General features: G+C 45.5%; 2 protein-coding genes across 2 annotated transcripts in view; one reads left to right on the forward strand and one right to left on the reverse strand.

Annotated features, from left to right (window-relative positions):
• Window positions 1-2,878, reverse strand: part of sdsl (serine dehydratase-like) — a 66,739-nt gene extending 63,861 nt beyond the window's left edge. The window contains exon 1 of the mRNA XM_072247866.1: window positions 2,853-2,878. The gene's annotated coding sequence lies outside the window, so the exon portion shown is untranslated. The remainder of the gene's footprint in view (window positions 1-2,852) is intronic.
• Window positions 1,620-16,904, forward strand: part of tesca (tescalcin a) — a 48,432-nt gene continuing 33,147 nt past the window's right edge. Inside the window, exons 1-4 of the mRNA XM_072247867.1 lie at window positions 1,620-1,843; window positions 8,359-8,428; window positions 8,539-8,619; window positions 9,258-9,394. Of these exons, the coding sequence (XP_072103968.1) occupies window positions 1,783-1,843; window positions 8,359-8,428; window positions 8,539-8,619; window positions 9,258-9,394 (349 nt within the window). The 5' untranslated portion in view covers window positions 1,620-1,782. The remainder of the gene's footprint in view (window positions 1,844-8,358; window positions 8,429-8,538; window positions 8,620-9,257; window positions 9,395-16,904) is intronic.

Consider the following 16,904-nt stretch of genomic DNA (forward strand, 5'->3'; position numbering starts at 1 on the left):
ACTCAACAGGTCAGGCAGTGTCTATGCCGGGGAATAAGCAGTCAATGTTTTGGGCTGAGACCTGTTATCAGTACTGAAAATGCAGAGCAGGTTGAGAAGGTGTAAATTAGATCCCAAGGTTTATGAACAGAGACCAAGGAAGTCAATTTAAAAACCACCTACCACTCCACCAGTCTCCGGGTCCGACATATTATTCTCCGTAACTTCTGCCACCTCCAACGGGATCCCACCACTAAGCACATCTTTCCCTCCCCGCCTCTCTGCTTTCCGCAGGGATTGCTCCCTACGCGACTCCCTTGTCCATTCGTCCCCCCAATCTCTCCCCACTGATCTCCCTCCTGGCATTTATCCTTGTAAGCGGAACAAGTGCTACACATGCCCTTACACTTCCTCCCTTACCACCATTCAGGGCCCCAGACAGTCCTTCCAGGTGAGGCGACACTTCACCTGTGAGTCGGCTAGGGTGATGTACTGCGTCGGTGCTCCCGATGTGGCCTTCTATATATTGGTGAGACCGACGCAGACTGGGAGATCGTTTTGCTGAACACCTACGCTCTGTCTGCCAGAGAAAGCAGGATCTCCCAGTGGCCACACATTTTAATTCCACATCCCATTCCCATTCTGATATGTCTATCCACGGCCTCCTCTACTGTAAAGATGAAGCCACACTCAGTTTGGAGGAACAACACCTTATATTCCGTCTGGGTAGCCTCCAACCTGATGGCATGAACATTGACTTCTCTAAATTCCGCTAATGCCCCACCTCCCCCTCGTACCCCATCCGTTATTTATTTTTATACACACATTCTTTCTCCCTGTCTCCTTTTTCTCCCTCTGTCCCTCTGACTATACCCCTTGCCCATCCTCTGGATTTCCCCCCCCTCCCTTTTCCTTCGCCCTGGGCCTCTCGTCCCACGATCCTCTCATATCCCTTTTGCCAATCACCTGTCCAGCTCTTGGCTCCATCCCTCCCGCTCCTGTCTTCTCCTATCATTTTGGGTCTCCCCCTCCCCCTCCCCCTCCCCCTCCCCCTCCCCCTTTCAAATCTCTTACTAGCTTTTCTTTCGGTTAGTCCTGACGAAGGGTCTCGGCCCGAAACGTCGACTGTACCTCTTCCTAGAGATGCTGCCTGACCTGCTGCGTTCACCAGCAACTTTGATGTCTGTTGTATGTCAATTTAAACCCTGGTTTAGCCACACATGGTGTTTTGTATCCAGTTCTGGGCACGATGCGCTAATAGAGAGGGTGGAGAAGAGATTTACAAAGCCATTTCAGGAAGAGGGACTTCATTGTGTGGACAGTCTGGGGACTGGGGTTGTTCTGCTTGGAACTGGGGAAGGTGTGAGGTGGTTTAATAGAGATCGTTAAGATCACAGGTGTGGGCAGAAACTGCTCCATTAGCGTAGCGATCAAAATCAAGGGCCGTAAACTGATGGTGATTAGCAAAAGAACAAAAGTCGCCAGTGGGGGGTGAGGGTCTGAAGGAACAGCAGTGAAGTCAGATTCGCTTGTCGCGTTGAAAAGGGAGCTGGATCACTAACAGAGAGGGGGAGGTGTACGGTCTTTCTCCAGTGCATGGATTACGTTGAAGAACGCGGGATGGTATTTAAATTTAAACTGAAAGCGTGTGAGCAGTAGGACCCAGAGGGATCCTTTACAGAAGCTCGATGCTGCACTCGGATTCCGCATCGTGAAAAGGATCGGAACACGGGTGTGCCAGTTCCGTCGTTGGGGCTGGTGAGTTTCCAGATCGGTGAATCTGCTGATCCCGAGGGGAACACGATGGGAGCATCGCCTTCACTGTCTGCCAGGGAAGCTCGCAGTCTTTCCGACTCGACCGGCTGTAAGTCCAGTCGCGCGTTTCCAGCTCAGTTGTGAATGCGGCGGAGTTTCGATTGCACAGGAGCCCTCAGCAAACTCCTTGCTTCCCTGGGAGCGGGTGATCAGCACTGGGTTGGTACGGGGTTTGTTTGCTTTCCCTTTAGTCGTATTTCAGGGAATTGCCGGTAAGCACGATGACGGCTCATTCCGCTCCATCCACCTCCAGATCTGTGTGTGTGTGTTGTGTGCGCGGTGGGCCCCTTCAAACGAGCGAAGATGCTTCTCCCACCTGTCACGGGAGACTCGCTGGCGAGCGCCCACTCAGCTTGGGGGCTGTGTAAGTGGGCAGCTCCCGCACGCTATCCCCCACATTACCGGGGGGAAGCTGGCCGAATTCCCCCGATCAGCGAAGAGGAATCGCCCCGCAGCCACCGTGCTGGACTGAGATGGGCCAGAAGTACACGTCAACCGGGCACCAAACCGGAGCCTTACAGCCCAGCGGTCTGTAAAGTTCACTCACTCCCGGCTGCTTCCAGCTAGTGCACCACAAAATACTGGAAGCGTTTCTGGTCGGGCAGCGTCCGCCGCGGGATGAATCTTTCTGCTGTTCGAGGTGGCTGCGGGAGCCCCACAAACTCACCGTCCTGATTTCGCGCAGCACCATCAACTGAAATATTCCTTGAGTGCAGGTAAGCCCGCGGATGCCCGCTTTGTTAACTATGTGTGTGTCGTGTCTGTGAGTACGTGTGTATGTGTTTGTTTATAAGGTGCGTATAAGACCAATTAACCACTCAGCCCATCGAGTCTGCTCCGCCATTCCATCGCAGCCGAGTTATTATACCTCTCAATCCCACTCTCTTGCCTTCTCCCCGGAACTTCAGGAACCTATCAAACACCTCCAGCGAGTTCAGGCCCAGAGCCTCATACATTAAACCCTTTCATTCCTAGAATCATTATGGCGAACCTTCTCTGGAACTTCTCCAATGCCTGCACATTGTTTCCTGATAAAAGGCCCAAAACTGCTCACTCACAACACGCTGGGGGAACTCAGCAGGTCGGGCAGCATCCGTGGAAAAGATCAGTCGACGTTTCGGGCCGGAACCCTTAGTCAGGACTGTAGAGGGAAGCAGCAGAGGCCCTTTAAAGAAGGTGGGGGAGGATGGGAAGAAGAAGGCTGGTAGGTTCCAGGTGAAAAACCAGAAAGGGGAAAGATAAAGGGGTGGGGGAGGGAATTAGCAGAAGTTGGAGTTTAGCCTCATCATGGCAGTAAAGGAACTCCCTCATGGTTCCGCCTCCTTCCACTACCCATTGTGCTTTCCCCTATTCCTTCTTCACCTTTCCTGCCTATCCCCTCCCCCACCCCTTTATCTTTCCCCTTACTGGTTTTTCACCTGGCACCTACCAGCCGCCACCTTCCCACCCTCCCCCCACGTTCTTTATAGGGCCTCTGCCCCTTCCCCCTACAGTCCTGACGAAGGGTTCCAGCCCAAAACGTCGACTGTTCTTTTCCATGGATGCTGCCCGACCTGCTGAGTTCCTCCAGCGTGTTGTGAGTGTTGCTTTGACCCCAGCATCTGCAGATTATTTTGCGTTTCCAAATCTGCTCACTATGCTTCATGTTCAGTCTGACCTCTTGTAAAGCCTCAGCATCACATCCTTGCTGTTATATTCTCGCCTCTCAAAATGAATACCAACATTGAATTTGCCTTCTTTACCACTGATTCAACCTGCAAGTCAACCTTTACAGAATCCTGCACAAGGACTCCCAAGCCCTGTTACACCTTTGCTTTTTGAATTGTCTCCCCAGTTTAGAAAATAATCTATGCCTTTATTCCTCCTACCAAGGGCAATAACTGTACACTTTATTTCATCTATATTTCATCTGACACTTCTTTGCCCATTCTTTCAATCTGCAGACTTCCTGCTTTCTCACCACCACCCTCCACCTACCTTTGCACTCTCTGTAAATTTGGCTACAAAGCCGTCAATTCCATCATCCAAATTGTTGGCCGATAACATGAAAAGAAGCAGTCCTAATACTGACCCTTATGGAACTCCATAAATCACCGGCAGCCAACCAGAATAGGCCCTATTTGTTCCCATTCCTTGCCTCCTGCCTTGTATTCATCTATCCGTGTTAGTACCTTTCCTGCAATACCATGGCCTTTTATCTTGTTAGGCAGCCTCATGTGCGGCACCTTCTCAAAGGCCTTTTGAAAAGCCAAGTGAACAACATCCACTGACTCTCCTTTGTCTACCCTGCCCGTTATTTCCTCAAAGAATTCCAGCAGATTTCTCAGGCAAGGTTTCCCCATGCTGACTTGAGACCTACATTATCATGTGCCTCCAATACCCCGAAACTACATCCTGAATAATGGACTCCAACATCTCAACCACTAAAGTCGGCCTAACTGCACTAAGAATTCCTTTCATCTGTCTCCCTCCCTTCGTAAAGAGTGGAGTGACGTTTGCAATTTTCTAGTAATCTGGAACCATGCCAGAATCTAGTGATTCTTGAATGATCATTACTAATGCCTCCACAATCTCTTCAGCTACCTCTTTTAGAACGCTAGAGTGTAGTTCATCTGGTCCAGGTGACTTACCTTCAGACTTTTCAGCTGCCCAATCATCTTCTTGTTAATAATAAAAACTATACTGATTTCTGTCCCTTCACCCTCTCAAATTTTTGACAGACTGTTGGTGTCTTCCACAAAGAAGACTGATGGAAAATACTTAATAAGTCTGTCCACCATTTATTTGACCTCATTACGACCTCTCCAGCACCATTTTCTAGCAGTCCAATATCCATTCTGACCTCTCTTTTACTTTTTATATATCTGAAAAGGATTCTGCTATCCTCTTCTATGTTATTGGCTGGCTTACCTTCATATTTCATCTTTTCGCTCCACTTGGCTTTTTTTTAGTTGTCTTCTGTTGGTTTTTAAAAGCTTCCAAATCCTCTAACTTCCAACTAATTTTTGCTGAACCTTTTTTGATCCCTTGTCATCCACAGTTGCCTCATCCTCCCTATCATCTTTGGGATATATCTATCTCCTGCACCTACTGATTGCCTGCAGAAGCTCCAGCCATTGCTGTTTGCCATCATCCCCGCTAGTGTCCCCTTCCAATCAACTTTGGCCAGTTCCTCTGTAATTCCCTTTACTCCATTGTAATACTGATACATCCGATTTTATCTTCCCAAACTGCAGGGTGAATGCTATCATATTCTGATCATTGCCTCTGAAGGGTTCCTTTACCTTAAGCCCCCTAATCAAATCTTTAGTTCATTGCACAATCCACAATTGTCTTCCCTCTACTGGGCTCAACTACAAGCTGTTTTTAAAAAGCTAACTCCTAGGCATCCTGCAAATTCCCTCTCTTAGGATCCAGCACCAACCTGACCTTCCTAATCTACCTGTATACTGAAATCCCCCATGACCTTATTACATGCCTTTTCCAACTCCCATTGTAATTTATATCCCACTTCCTAGCTACGGTTTGGGGGCCTGCATATAACTCCCATCAGGGTATTTTGCAGTTCCTTACTCTACCCATGGGGATTCTACATCTTCTGATCCTATATCACCTCTTTCTAAAGATTCAATTTCAGTTTTTACCAACAGAACCACGCTATCCCCTCTGCTGACTTGACAGTACTTTTGATACAATGTGTATCCTTGGATGTTAAGTTCCCAACTATAATCTTCCCTCAGCCACAACTCAGTGATACTCACAATGTCATACCTGCCAATCTCTAACTACACTACAAGATCAGCTACCTTATTCCCTATACTGCGTGCATTCAAATATAACAACTTCAGTCCGGTACTCATCACCCTTTTTGATCTTGCCCCCATGTTACACTTCATCTCATTCCACTGACTGCAATTTTGTCCTATCATTTGTCTCTCCTTCCTCAAAGTCTCACTACACACAGTATCGACGTGTATGCCAACTGCCCCATCCTCAGCCCCGTCACTCTGGTTCCCACCCCCCTACCAAATTAGCTTAAATCCTCCACAACAGTTTTAGCAAACCTGCCCACAAGGATATTGGTCTCCCTCGGGTTCAGCTATAAGCTGTCCTCTTTGTACATATAGTTCCTTCCCCAGAAGAGATCCCAGTGATTCAGAAACGTGTTTGTGTTTGTGTGTGTCCGGTTTGTTTTTCTTCTTCCTTTCCTGTAATGAGCAAGTTTTTGTCCACACGACTAGCCTCTCCCATCAGCATTTCCTCCCCAAACCTCCTCATGCCCTCCCTTGCTCTGTAGCCTGACACTAAACCCAGCCCACTGCCCCTGAGCAGTGTGCCCTCAGGAACGGGCCAGGCTGGCGTGTGGGGTGCCTGAACCCAGCAGATTCAAGGGCAGCTCTCCGGCTAAAGGAGCACGGAGCGAGACACGAGGAGGATGGGCCTCCCACACACACTTGCACTGTGCAGCCTGCGGGGAGCAGCCCCCCCTCCCCCTTCCCTTTCCACTCCCCAGAGACTGGTGAGGCTGGGTCAGTTTATTTCTGGAACAGCGGAGATTAAGAGGGGCCACGCTTGATATGTATTTTTAAAAAAATGCTGTTTTTTGGCAGCAGCACGGTGCAGGCTCAACAGATCGTTACCAGAAACAGCAGCAGGCAGACAGATTGATAAATAAAGAATGTAGAAGAGGAACAGTGAGGACTGTTCATGGACTGTTCAGAAATCCTATGGGAGAGGGGATAACAGATCTAGAAGGGAGTTGTGCAGGACATTTTCACCCTGAGGGTGGTGAATACCCATTATACACACAGTCTGAGAGCCTGGTGGAAGCAGAGTCACTGAGAGTATTTAACAAGTGTCTCGATGAGAGCAGTCATTGGTGACCGAACGTGTGGCGACACTTGCAGTCTGCCCCCAGCACACCCTTGCGGGTGTCGGCCATTCACGCAAATGACGCACTTCAGTACGTTTCGAAGTACACATCATAAATAAACCCGACTTTTGAATCACCCACCAGCCAAATACCAGAATAAAAGCATTGAGTGGATAGATCCCTGCGGGTTAGGGTGCACACGATGGGCTGAATGGCCTGTTTGCACGCTCCATAATTCTACTGCACGTCCCGGCTCTCTCCACTCTCCTTGATCACCGACAGAATACTGTAGCTTCAACACCAGCAGCTCCTGCACTCAAATTTTGTTGTTCAAGTTGGAGAGTCCACCAGGAACAGTAGTTTCCCATCATCAAAACTCCCACCCAGCACTCGGTACTAACAGTAACAACAGCACCATTACAAAGCTTGTTCTTCACCTGGACTCCACAAATAAGTGGTTTTACTTTTTTTCTGCTTTCTTACATAGCACTTATACATATTACCTAAATATCTTCGAAAGTACAGTGGTTGTTCCAAGCCTTACTATCTAACTGGTGACACACAAGTGCCAACTTCACCTTTTTTTTTATTTAAATACAAATTGCAGCACCCCAACAACTAATTACTGAGAAGAGAAAGCCCTCTCTGTAATTAACAAGATAATTATTTACAGAACTCTTTGAGTCAAACATGGTGTTGCTAGCCTTAAATTTCAGCCCAATAAAAAAGCAGGTTATTTTAAAAAAAATGGTTAGGAACCATGGAATCATCTGAAGCAATACAAACAAAATGATGGAGGAACTCAGCAGGTCAGGCAGCATCTACGGAAAAGAGACTTTTCGGAACGAGACCCTTCTTCAGGACTGGAAAGGAAGGGGAGGAAGCCAAAGTGGGGGGAGGGAGTGGAAGGTAGAAGGTGATTGGTGAAACTAGGTGAGGGGGTGGGGTGAAGTGAAGAACTGGGATGTTGATTGGTGGAAGAGATAAAGGGCTGGAGAACGGGGGAATCTGATCAGAGAGGGCGGAAGACCATGGAAGACAGGAAAGGAGGAGGAGCACTAGAGAGTAGGTATGAGAGGGAAACAAGAATGGCGAATGGTGAAGGAGAGGAGGGGGAGGCATTACCAAAAGTTTGAGAAAGCAATGTTCATGCCACCAGTTTGGAGGCTACCCAAAGAGAATGTGAGGTGTTGCTCCTCCTACGCGAGTATGGCCTCAATGTGGCAGTAGAGGAGGCTATGGACTGACTGTTTACTCCTTTCCGTAGGTGCTACCTGACCTGCTGAGTTCCTCCAGCATTTTGTGTGTGTGTGTATTGCCTTGGATTTCCAGCATCTGCAGACATTTTCGTGTTTGTGGAACTGTCCAGTTTACATTTTGGTTTATGTGAACTAAATCTCTGAAGTCATGCAGGAGGGTATGGCTGTATCATATTTAATTGGAAGTGTCCTCCTAGTTATTTAAACTGAGGTCTAAAATAATAGATTGAGATTAATGAGCAATGCACCAAATGCTGAAGGTACTCAGCAGATCAGGCAGCATCTGGCATCTATGGAGAGAAGCAAACAGAGAAGTATAGGTTTGCAATTACCTGGTCAGTTCTACAATGCAGGAAACCGCACAGGGTGTTAAGGGTGGGATTGTGGCTCTGTGGCTGAGAGATCTCATATGTAGAATTTCATTCTTTCCAGTTTCTTCAGAGCAAATTGAAATTCTCCATAGAAGGTTCTTACACCTATCTGATGGGAAGCCTACAATGAGGTAATATATTCTTCTAGAAAATTATCATCTTGTAAATAATCTTTGTATTGAAAATTTTCCCTGATCAGCTGCACACTCACACCAAGTACCTATCCACTTTATGCTTACAGCAAAAGTAGCTTTGATAGCATTCAAGATTTGGACAATAATCCCATTAAGTCAAGAATCGTCAATGCATTTTTTGATGGGAGGTAAGTATTCAGCTTTTTAAAATAACATTAGTTACAGATTGCTGCCTGATACAACCATTAATGCACTTTGGTGGGCTGGTCCATGTTAATTTCATTCGGTTACAAATCAAATGCAGATTAGTAGAATGGAAGTCTCCCTAAACTCTTAAATGTTATGTTACTCCTCCCTGTGCTTTGTTGTCTCTTTCGCATTTTGTCCATTTTTCACAAGGCCAAGTTGCTCGGCTCAACGCTCAACCCAGCACAGCTGGAAAAGTGAGTAAGGAACTGGCCGGATTTGAACCCAGAACCACTCACCTCAAAGTCTGGTGCTGATGCCACCACACCACCAGCTGGCCCAAACTCCTAGATACTTGTAATCAAACTGTAGTAGCATTAAGAATATGTGAAAATACCAAATAAAACTGAAGATCTTATAGAAACCACAAAAATGCAACTGGAATGCAACACAGAAACAGCATAGTCTACAACTTTGGTTTGACCTTGGGATTGAAAGTGAAAATAATGGGTGGTTAAAATGGGGAAAAACTCATTTCCTAGGACAAAATTTGTACAACAGCAAAAAAAATCAGAAAATTAAAAATGTTGTAAATCCTATGACCATAATTTCACCCTAACATCGTGGTATATCTACTTAGAAACCTGGACTTACCATCAAAATCAGTTGATGAAATCACATTTGAAAACTTTCTGACCACGTTATCATATTTCCAACATATGGATGAGGATCATCCAAAGGAGGACTTGGAACACTGCAAAACAAAAAAATTGAAATGTAAGTCCTAACACGTTGTATTCTCTGTGCACTAGTAAATGTGAATTATACATTTTATGGAGTTATAAAGTATTATTAAAACAGAGAACAAGAAACTAAAAGGACTTAATGAACTAACTTGGAAATCTGTAGACTTCTAGAGCTGCTTCATGCCCGCTGTACTGGGATGTATTTTTACACACTAGTGCATAGCTGTCAACACTGTGATAGCGGTGCTTATGAAATGTGCCTCATATTTAACAATTAAATGTGGAGTAGACAAGTGAAGAATTCAAATTCCACACATGTGCGTCTGGCCCTGTCATTGCTGTACGAAGCTTCATAAGGCAGAAAGACCTACAAAACAGAAACAAGCCCTTCAGCCTCACTCAACCAAGCTGAAATGAACATATACACTAATGCCAAGTTCCTGCTTTTAGACCTTATTCCGCTGTTCCTTTCCTATTCATGTACAGCTTTGGACCTTTGACAAACTTCTATGGATGTGTAGTGGAGGGTGTATTGACTGCATCATGACCTGGTATAGAAACATTGAAACATAGAAAATAGGTGCAGAAGTAGGCCATTCGGCGCTTCAAGACTGCACCGCCATTCAGTATGATCATGGCTGATCATCCAACTCAGAACCCTGTTCCTGCTTTCTCTCCATACCCCCTGATCCCTTTAGTCACAAGGGCCATATCTAACTCCCTCTTAAATATAGCCAATGAACTGACCTCAACTGTTCTCTGTGGCAGAGAATTCCACAGATTCACCACTCTCTGTGTGAAGAAGTTTTTCCTAATCTCGATCCTAAAAGGCTTCCCCTTTATCCTTAAACTGTGACCCCCTCGTTCTGGACTTCTCCAACATCGGGAACAATCTTCCTGCATCTAGCCTGTCCAATCCCTTTAGAATTTTATACGTTTCAATAACATCCCCCCTCAATCGTCTAAATTCCAGCGAGTATAAGCCTAGTCAATCCAGTCTTTCTTCATATGAAAGTCCTGCCATCCCAGGAATCAATCTGGTGAACCTTCTTTGTACTCCCTCTATGGCAAGAATGTCTTTCCTCAGATTAGGGAACCAAAACTGCACACAATACTCCAGGTGTGGTCTCACCAAGGCCTTGTACAACTGCAGTGGAACCTCCTTGCTCCTGTACTCGAATCCTCTTGCTATGAATGCCAACATACCATTTGCCCTTTTCACCGCCTGCTGTACCTGCGTGCCCACTTTCAACGACTGGTGTACAGTGACACCCAGGTCTCGTTGCACCTCCCCTTTTCCTAATCGGCCACCATTCAGATAATAATCTGTTTTCCTGTTCTTGCCACCAAAGTGGATAACCTCACATTTGTCCACATTAAATTGCATCTGCCATGAATTTGCCCACTCACCTAACCTATCCAAGTCACCCTGAATCCTCTTAGCATCCACCTCACAGCTAACATTGCCGCCCAGCTTCGTGTCATCCGCAAACCTGGAGATGCTGCATTTAATTCCCTCGTCTAAATCATTAATATATATTGTAAACAACTGCCATCCCAGCACTGAGCCTTGTGGTACCCCACTAGTCATAGAAGCACCAATGAGTTGAACAGAAAATCCTACAAAAGGTAGTGGATATAGCCCAGTCCATCATGGATAAAACCCTCCCCACCATTAGGAACATCTATATGAAATGCCATTGTAGGTAAGCAGCATTAATTATTAGGGACCTCCACCACCCAGGACGTGCTCTTTTCTCGCTGCTGCCATCAGGTAGAAGGTACAAGAGCCTCAGGACTCGCACCACCAGGTTCAAGAACAGTTACTACCCCTCAACCATCAGGCTTGTGATTGAAAGGGAATTACTACACTCACTTGTGCATCCACTGAAATGCTCCCACATCCAATTAACTCACTCCAAGTCCCTGGGGGTGCACCTGGATGGCAGACTTGAGCGGAGCACCGACTCAGGGGCTGTGTATAAGAAGGGCCAGAGTCACCTCTACTTCCTGAGGAGACTGAGGCCGTTTGAAGTATGCAGGCCTCTCCTTTACACGCTCTTCCAGTCAGTTGTCGCCAGTACTTCTGTGCGGTGGTACGCTGGGGAAATGGCTTCAACACAGGTGATGCCAACAGGCTCAATAAACTGATTAGCTAGGCTGGTTCTGTTAAAGGGATCAAACTGGACACACTGGAGGCTATAGTAGAACAAAGGACCCTATGGAAAATCCTGGCAATTTTGGACAATATTTCTCACTCTGAATGCCACATTGCCTAAACAGGAGAGTACTTTTAGTGATATACTAAGACAGCTGTGCTGCTCTAAAGAGTGCTGTATGAGGTTATTCTTGCCCTCGGCCATTAGGCTCTATAATGAGTCAACCTATAGTCAGGGAAGTGATGACCCTCCTGTTAGACTGTCTGTGGTAACTTATTTTTTATTCTTTCTTACCTCTACTGTTTGTATATCTGTATCTGTGCACTTGTAATGCTGCTGTGACACTGTAATTTTCTTGGGGATCAATAAAGTTTCTATTTACCTATCTTTAAGGATTCTTTATCTTGCTGTCTCTTGTTCTCCTTATTTTTTGCTACTTATTTATATTGGCATTTGCACAATTTGTTGCCTTCTGAGCTCTGGTTGATCTTTCATTGATCCTGTTACAGTTCTAGAGATTTGCTGAGTATGCCCGCAGCAAAATGAATCTCAGGGCTATATAGTGACACAGCTGTATTTTGATAATAAATTTACCTTGAACTTTGAACTTGCCTGCCCAAATGCTGTGATTGTATCTGCCTATACCACCTCCATTGGCATATTCCATTTACCCACCACCAGGCATGAAAAACATGTTCCTTTAAATATTTTCCCTATCATTTAAACATATGAACTCTTGTTTTAGACTCCCTCTCCTTGGAAAAAGAGCAGCTATTTTCCCTAGTAATTTTATAAAACCTTTTAAGATCAACCCTCTGCCCCCTGCAGTGAGAATATTTCCAGCCTGTCTGATCTCTCCTTATAGCTGAAACCATCCATTGCAGGCAAACATCCTGGTGAATCTTTTTAGTGCTGTGAATGTATTTTCCCACTGGAAAAAAGAACTAGTGCTTTCCTGGAGTATATGACAAAATCTTCTCAGGCTTCCAGACAGGTACAGGTATCGAATGTAACCAACTTTTCAATGGCAAACTCTGCCATCTTCATCAGGGATGATGCCTGGACATGTCTAGTTCAGTGGTATTTATACCCCTGTTGCCTGTCCCTTCTGATTGGTTAGTCCTTATCCAATCAGGTTTCCACTCTCCCACCTTGTTTACAATCAATTTCCAATTCCAGTACCATTTTCCCACTCTTTGCTCATACTGCCTAAAGGTCAATTATCTGTTAATCTCGGCCTTGGATATCTTCAATGACCCCCATGATTGAAGCTTTCTAGTGTAGAGGATTCCAAAAGTTCAGGAGCACCTGAGAGAAGAAACCCCTACTCATCTCCCATTTTAAATAGGTGAAACCACTTTTCTGACTATTTTAAAGATGAATTTAAAAACACAAACGCAAGGAATTCTGCAGATGCTGGAAATTCAAGCAACACACATCAAAGTTGCTGGTGAACACAGCAGGCCAGGCAGCATCTCTAGGAAGAGGTACAGTCGACGTTTCGGGCCGAGACCCTTCGTCCTCTGGGTTTCCCCCCCTCCCCCTTTTCTTTCTCCCTGGGCCTCCTGTCCCACGATCCTCTCATATCCCTTTTGCCAATCAACTGTCCAGCTCCTGGCTCCATCCCTCCCCCTCCTGTCTTCTCCTATCATTTCGGATCTCCCCCTCCCCCTCCCACTTTCAAATCTCTTACTAGCTTTTCTTTCGGTTAGTCCTGGCGAAGGGTCTCGGCCCGAAACGTCGACTGTACCTCTTCCTAGAGATGCTGCCTGGCCTGCTGCATTCACCAGCAACTTTGATGTGTGTTGCTTAAAGATGAATTGCAATGTTTCCCAATGTCAGACATCAGGTTCACTCACTTGCATTTCTCCACGGTCTGACTCCTACCTTTCTTAAGGAATGAACAAAAAATTCATTTAAAAAAATTATTTGAATCTTTGATCTATCTCCTACCTTTCTTAAAGAATTTATTTGCAGTTTCTCAATCGTTTGAGACCCCTCCCAAAGCAGGATACTTTACAATCAATACATCCATTATCTCACCAGGCACCTTCTTACTTGCAGGCTGGGGACTTGTGAGTCTTAGCCAGCTTTAGTTTGCCAAGGACTTCTTTCCTTGTGGTAGAGATGAAGGGAATCATGGGATTTAGGACTAATATTGCAGAGTAGCACTGAGATAAAAGATCAGCATGACTCATTGAAATGCCTGCTCTTGGGAATAACAAGTCAGGGAAATGTTTGGAAGGAAAGTGAGTATATCACAAAGGAGAGGGCATGTCGGCTTTATTAAATTGTCCTTCTGCTACGGAATTTCTCAGTTCAGGATGCACACGTGACATTCCTCTTATTCTAAATTTAACGCCATAACAAAACTGCTTCAGGCACAATGAGAGTCAATGCAATAAAGTTAGCTCAGAGTTTATTTTTAAAATATTTATTTTTATTAGGTGTGGATTCATTCCTTTAAACGATGTACCAGTAGTGGCAAAAGTAACAACACTTCAACCCTCCCATTTCCACTCAGAATGGGTTAGGTCACACGGGGAATTCCCATGAGAAGTTGGTTAGTTTCAGACAAGTTTTGTCTCCTATAAGTGGGCATAGTGACATGATCCCCGGTGTAGAGTATTGCTGAGTAGTGTGCATGTCCAATATTTGTGTGGTAACAGCTGTAAGATCTCCAAGTACCATCCCACACAATCATCTATTATTCAGGGTGGCTGCCCAGTGTTTACCTTTTTTTGTTAGCTAGATCCTCTTGTTCAGAATGATTGGTCACTCACGTAACCAGAATATGATTCATAGTGTACCTCTTGTTCACTATCAAGCAATAGAAATGTCCAAGAACAAAACAAAAGCTCTTATTTCCTCTGTACTCCATTTACAGGAAAGTACCACCTTCTTGCACATGATTCTCCTCATGTTGGAGGACGGCTTAGTGTGTGTGTATATCTCTCTCTCCCTCTCCCTCTCCCTCTCCCTCTCCCTCTCCCTCTCCCTCTCCCCCCTCCCCCCTCCCCCCTCCCCCCTCCCCCCTCCCCCCTCCCCCCTCCCCCCTCCCCCCTCCCCCCTCCCCCCTCCCCCCTCCCCCCTCCCCTCTCCCCCCTCCCCTCTCCCCTCTCCCCTCTCCCCTCTCCCCCCTCCCCCCTCTCTTCTCCCTCACCCATCCTCTGGGCTTCCCTCTCCCCCTTTTCTTTCTCCCTGGGCCTCCTATCCCATGATCCTCTCATATCCCTTTTGCCAATCAACTGTCCAGCTCTTGGTTCCATCTCTCCCCCGTCCTGTCTTCTCCTATCATTTCGGATCTCCTCCTCCCCCTCCCACTTTCAAATCCCTTACTCACTCTTCCTTCAGTTAGTCCTGACGAAGGGTCTCGGCCCGAAACATCGACTGCACCTCTTCCTAGAGATGCTGCCTGGCCTGCTGCGTTCACTAGCAACTTTTGTGTGTTTTGTTTGAAATTCCAGCATCTGCAGATTTCCTCATGTTAGTGTATCTATAACTGGATTGAACCTATTTTATTTAAGTAAAATGGATAAATGAACAGCAATGGTATAAAAGTAAATCACATATCTTTTTCAGCACATAAGTAACTGATCAGACATTATTTTTCTTTCAATGTAGAAGGAAGCTATTCAGTTCATTGAGCCTGTACCTGCTCTCATCAGTTTTGAGTTTTATATTCTGTTTATCGCTCGTTTTTTTTTTTTTTGTTGCTGTTTGCAGGATTTGTTTTTTTTGTATGTGGGGGTGGGGTTTGATGTTTTTCTTTGAACGTGTTCCATGGTTTTCTTTGTTTCATGGCCATCTATGAGGAAGACCATAAGATACAGTATAGGAGTAGAATTAGGCCATTCAGCCCATTGAGTCTGCTCCATCATTTCATCATGGCTGATCCAACTTTCCTCTCAGCCCCAACCTTTCCTGCTTTCATGCCCTGACCAGTCAAGAATCTATCAACCTCTGCCTTAAATACACATAAAGACTTGGCCTGCACAGCTGCCTGGGGCATAGAATTCCATAGATTCCCCACTCTTTGGCTAAAGAAATTCCTTCTTATCTCCGTTCTAAAAGGATGCCCCTCTATTCTGAGGCTGTATCCTCTGGTCTTGGAGACTCCCACCACAGGAAACATCCTTTCCACTTCAACTCTGTCAAGGCCTTTCACTATTCAATAGGTTTCAATGAGGCCACTTTTCCAAATTCCAGTGAATACAGGCCCAGAGCCATCAAACGCTCTTCATATGACAAGTCATTCAATCCTGGAATCATTTTCTTGAACCTCTTTTGAACCCTCTCCAGTTTCAGCACATCCTTTCTAAGATATGGGGCCCAAAACTGCTCATCATATTCCAAGTGAGGCCCTACTAGTGCTTTATAAAGTCTCAACATTACATCCTTGCGTTAATATTCTAGTCTTCTTGAAATGAAAGCCAACATTGCATTTGCCTTCCTCACCACAGACTCAACCTGCAAATTAACCTTTAGGGAATCCTGCACAAGGACTTCCAAGTCCCTTTGCACCTCAGTATTTTCTGTCCATTTAGAAAAGAGCAACCCTTTTATTTCTTCTACCATAGTGCATGACGATACACTTCTCAACACTGTATTCCATCTGCTATTTCTTTGCCCATTCTCCTAATCTGTCTTAAGACCTTCTGTAGCCCCTCCACTTCCACAAAACTACCTGCCCTTCCACCTATCTTCATATTGTCTGCAAACTTAGCAACAAAGCCATCAATTCCATTATCCAAATCATTGACATATAATGTAAAAGGAATTGGTTCCAACACAGACCCCTGTGGAACGCCACTAGCCACCGGCAGCCAATCAGAAAGGCTCCAGTTATTTGCAGTCTTTGCCTCCTGCCAATCAGCTGCTGCTTTATCCATGCTAGAATCTTTCCTGTAATATCCACGCACCTTTTCAAAGGCCTTCTGAAAATCCAAGTACACAACATCAGCTGATTTTCCTTTGTCTATCCTGCTTGTTATTTCTTCAAAGAATTCCAAAAGATTTTGTCAGGCAATATTTTCCCTTGAGGAAACCATGCTGACTAAGGCCTGCTTTATCATGTGCCTCCAGGACCCTGAGATCTCATCCTCAACAATTAACCCAAACATCTTCCCAACCACTGAGGTCCGACTAACTGGCCTACAGTTTCCTTTCTTTTGCCTCTCTCCCTTCTTGAAGAGTGGAATGAAGATGACTCTCAGGGTTATATACTTTGATAATAAATGTACTTGAATCAGTCTCATTGCCCTGTGACCTGTACACTCTCACGTCCATCAACTCCCTCTAATTCTCCTGCCATTCACCCTCACAAAGGTGGAATTTCCAACGGCGAAATAACTCAGCACATCAATGAGATTTGGGAGGAAG

Source organism: Mobula birostris, chromosome 31, assembly GCF_030028105.1.
Source record: "Mobula birostris isolate sMobBir1 chromosome 31, sMobBir1.hap1, whole genome shotgun sequence".
In the NCBI taxonomy this organism is placed as follows: domain Eukaryota; kingdom Metazoa; phylum Chordata; class Chondrichthyes; order Myliobatiformes; family Myliobatidae; genus Mobula; species Mobula birostris.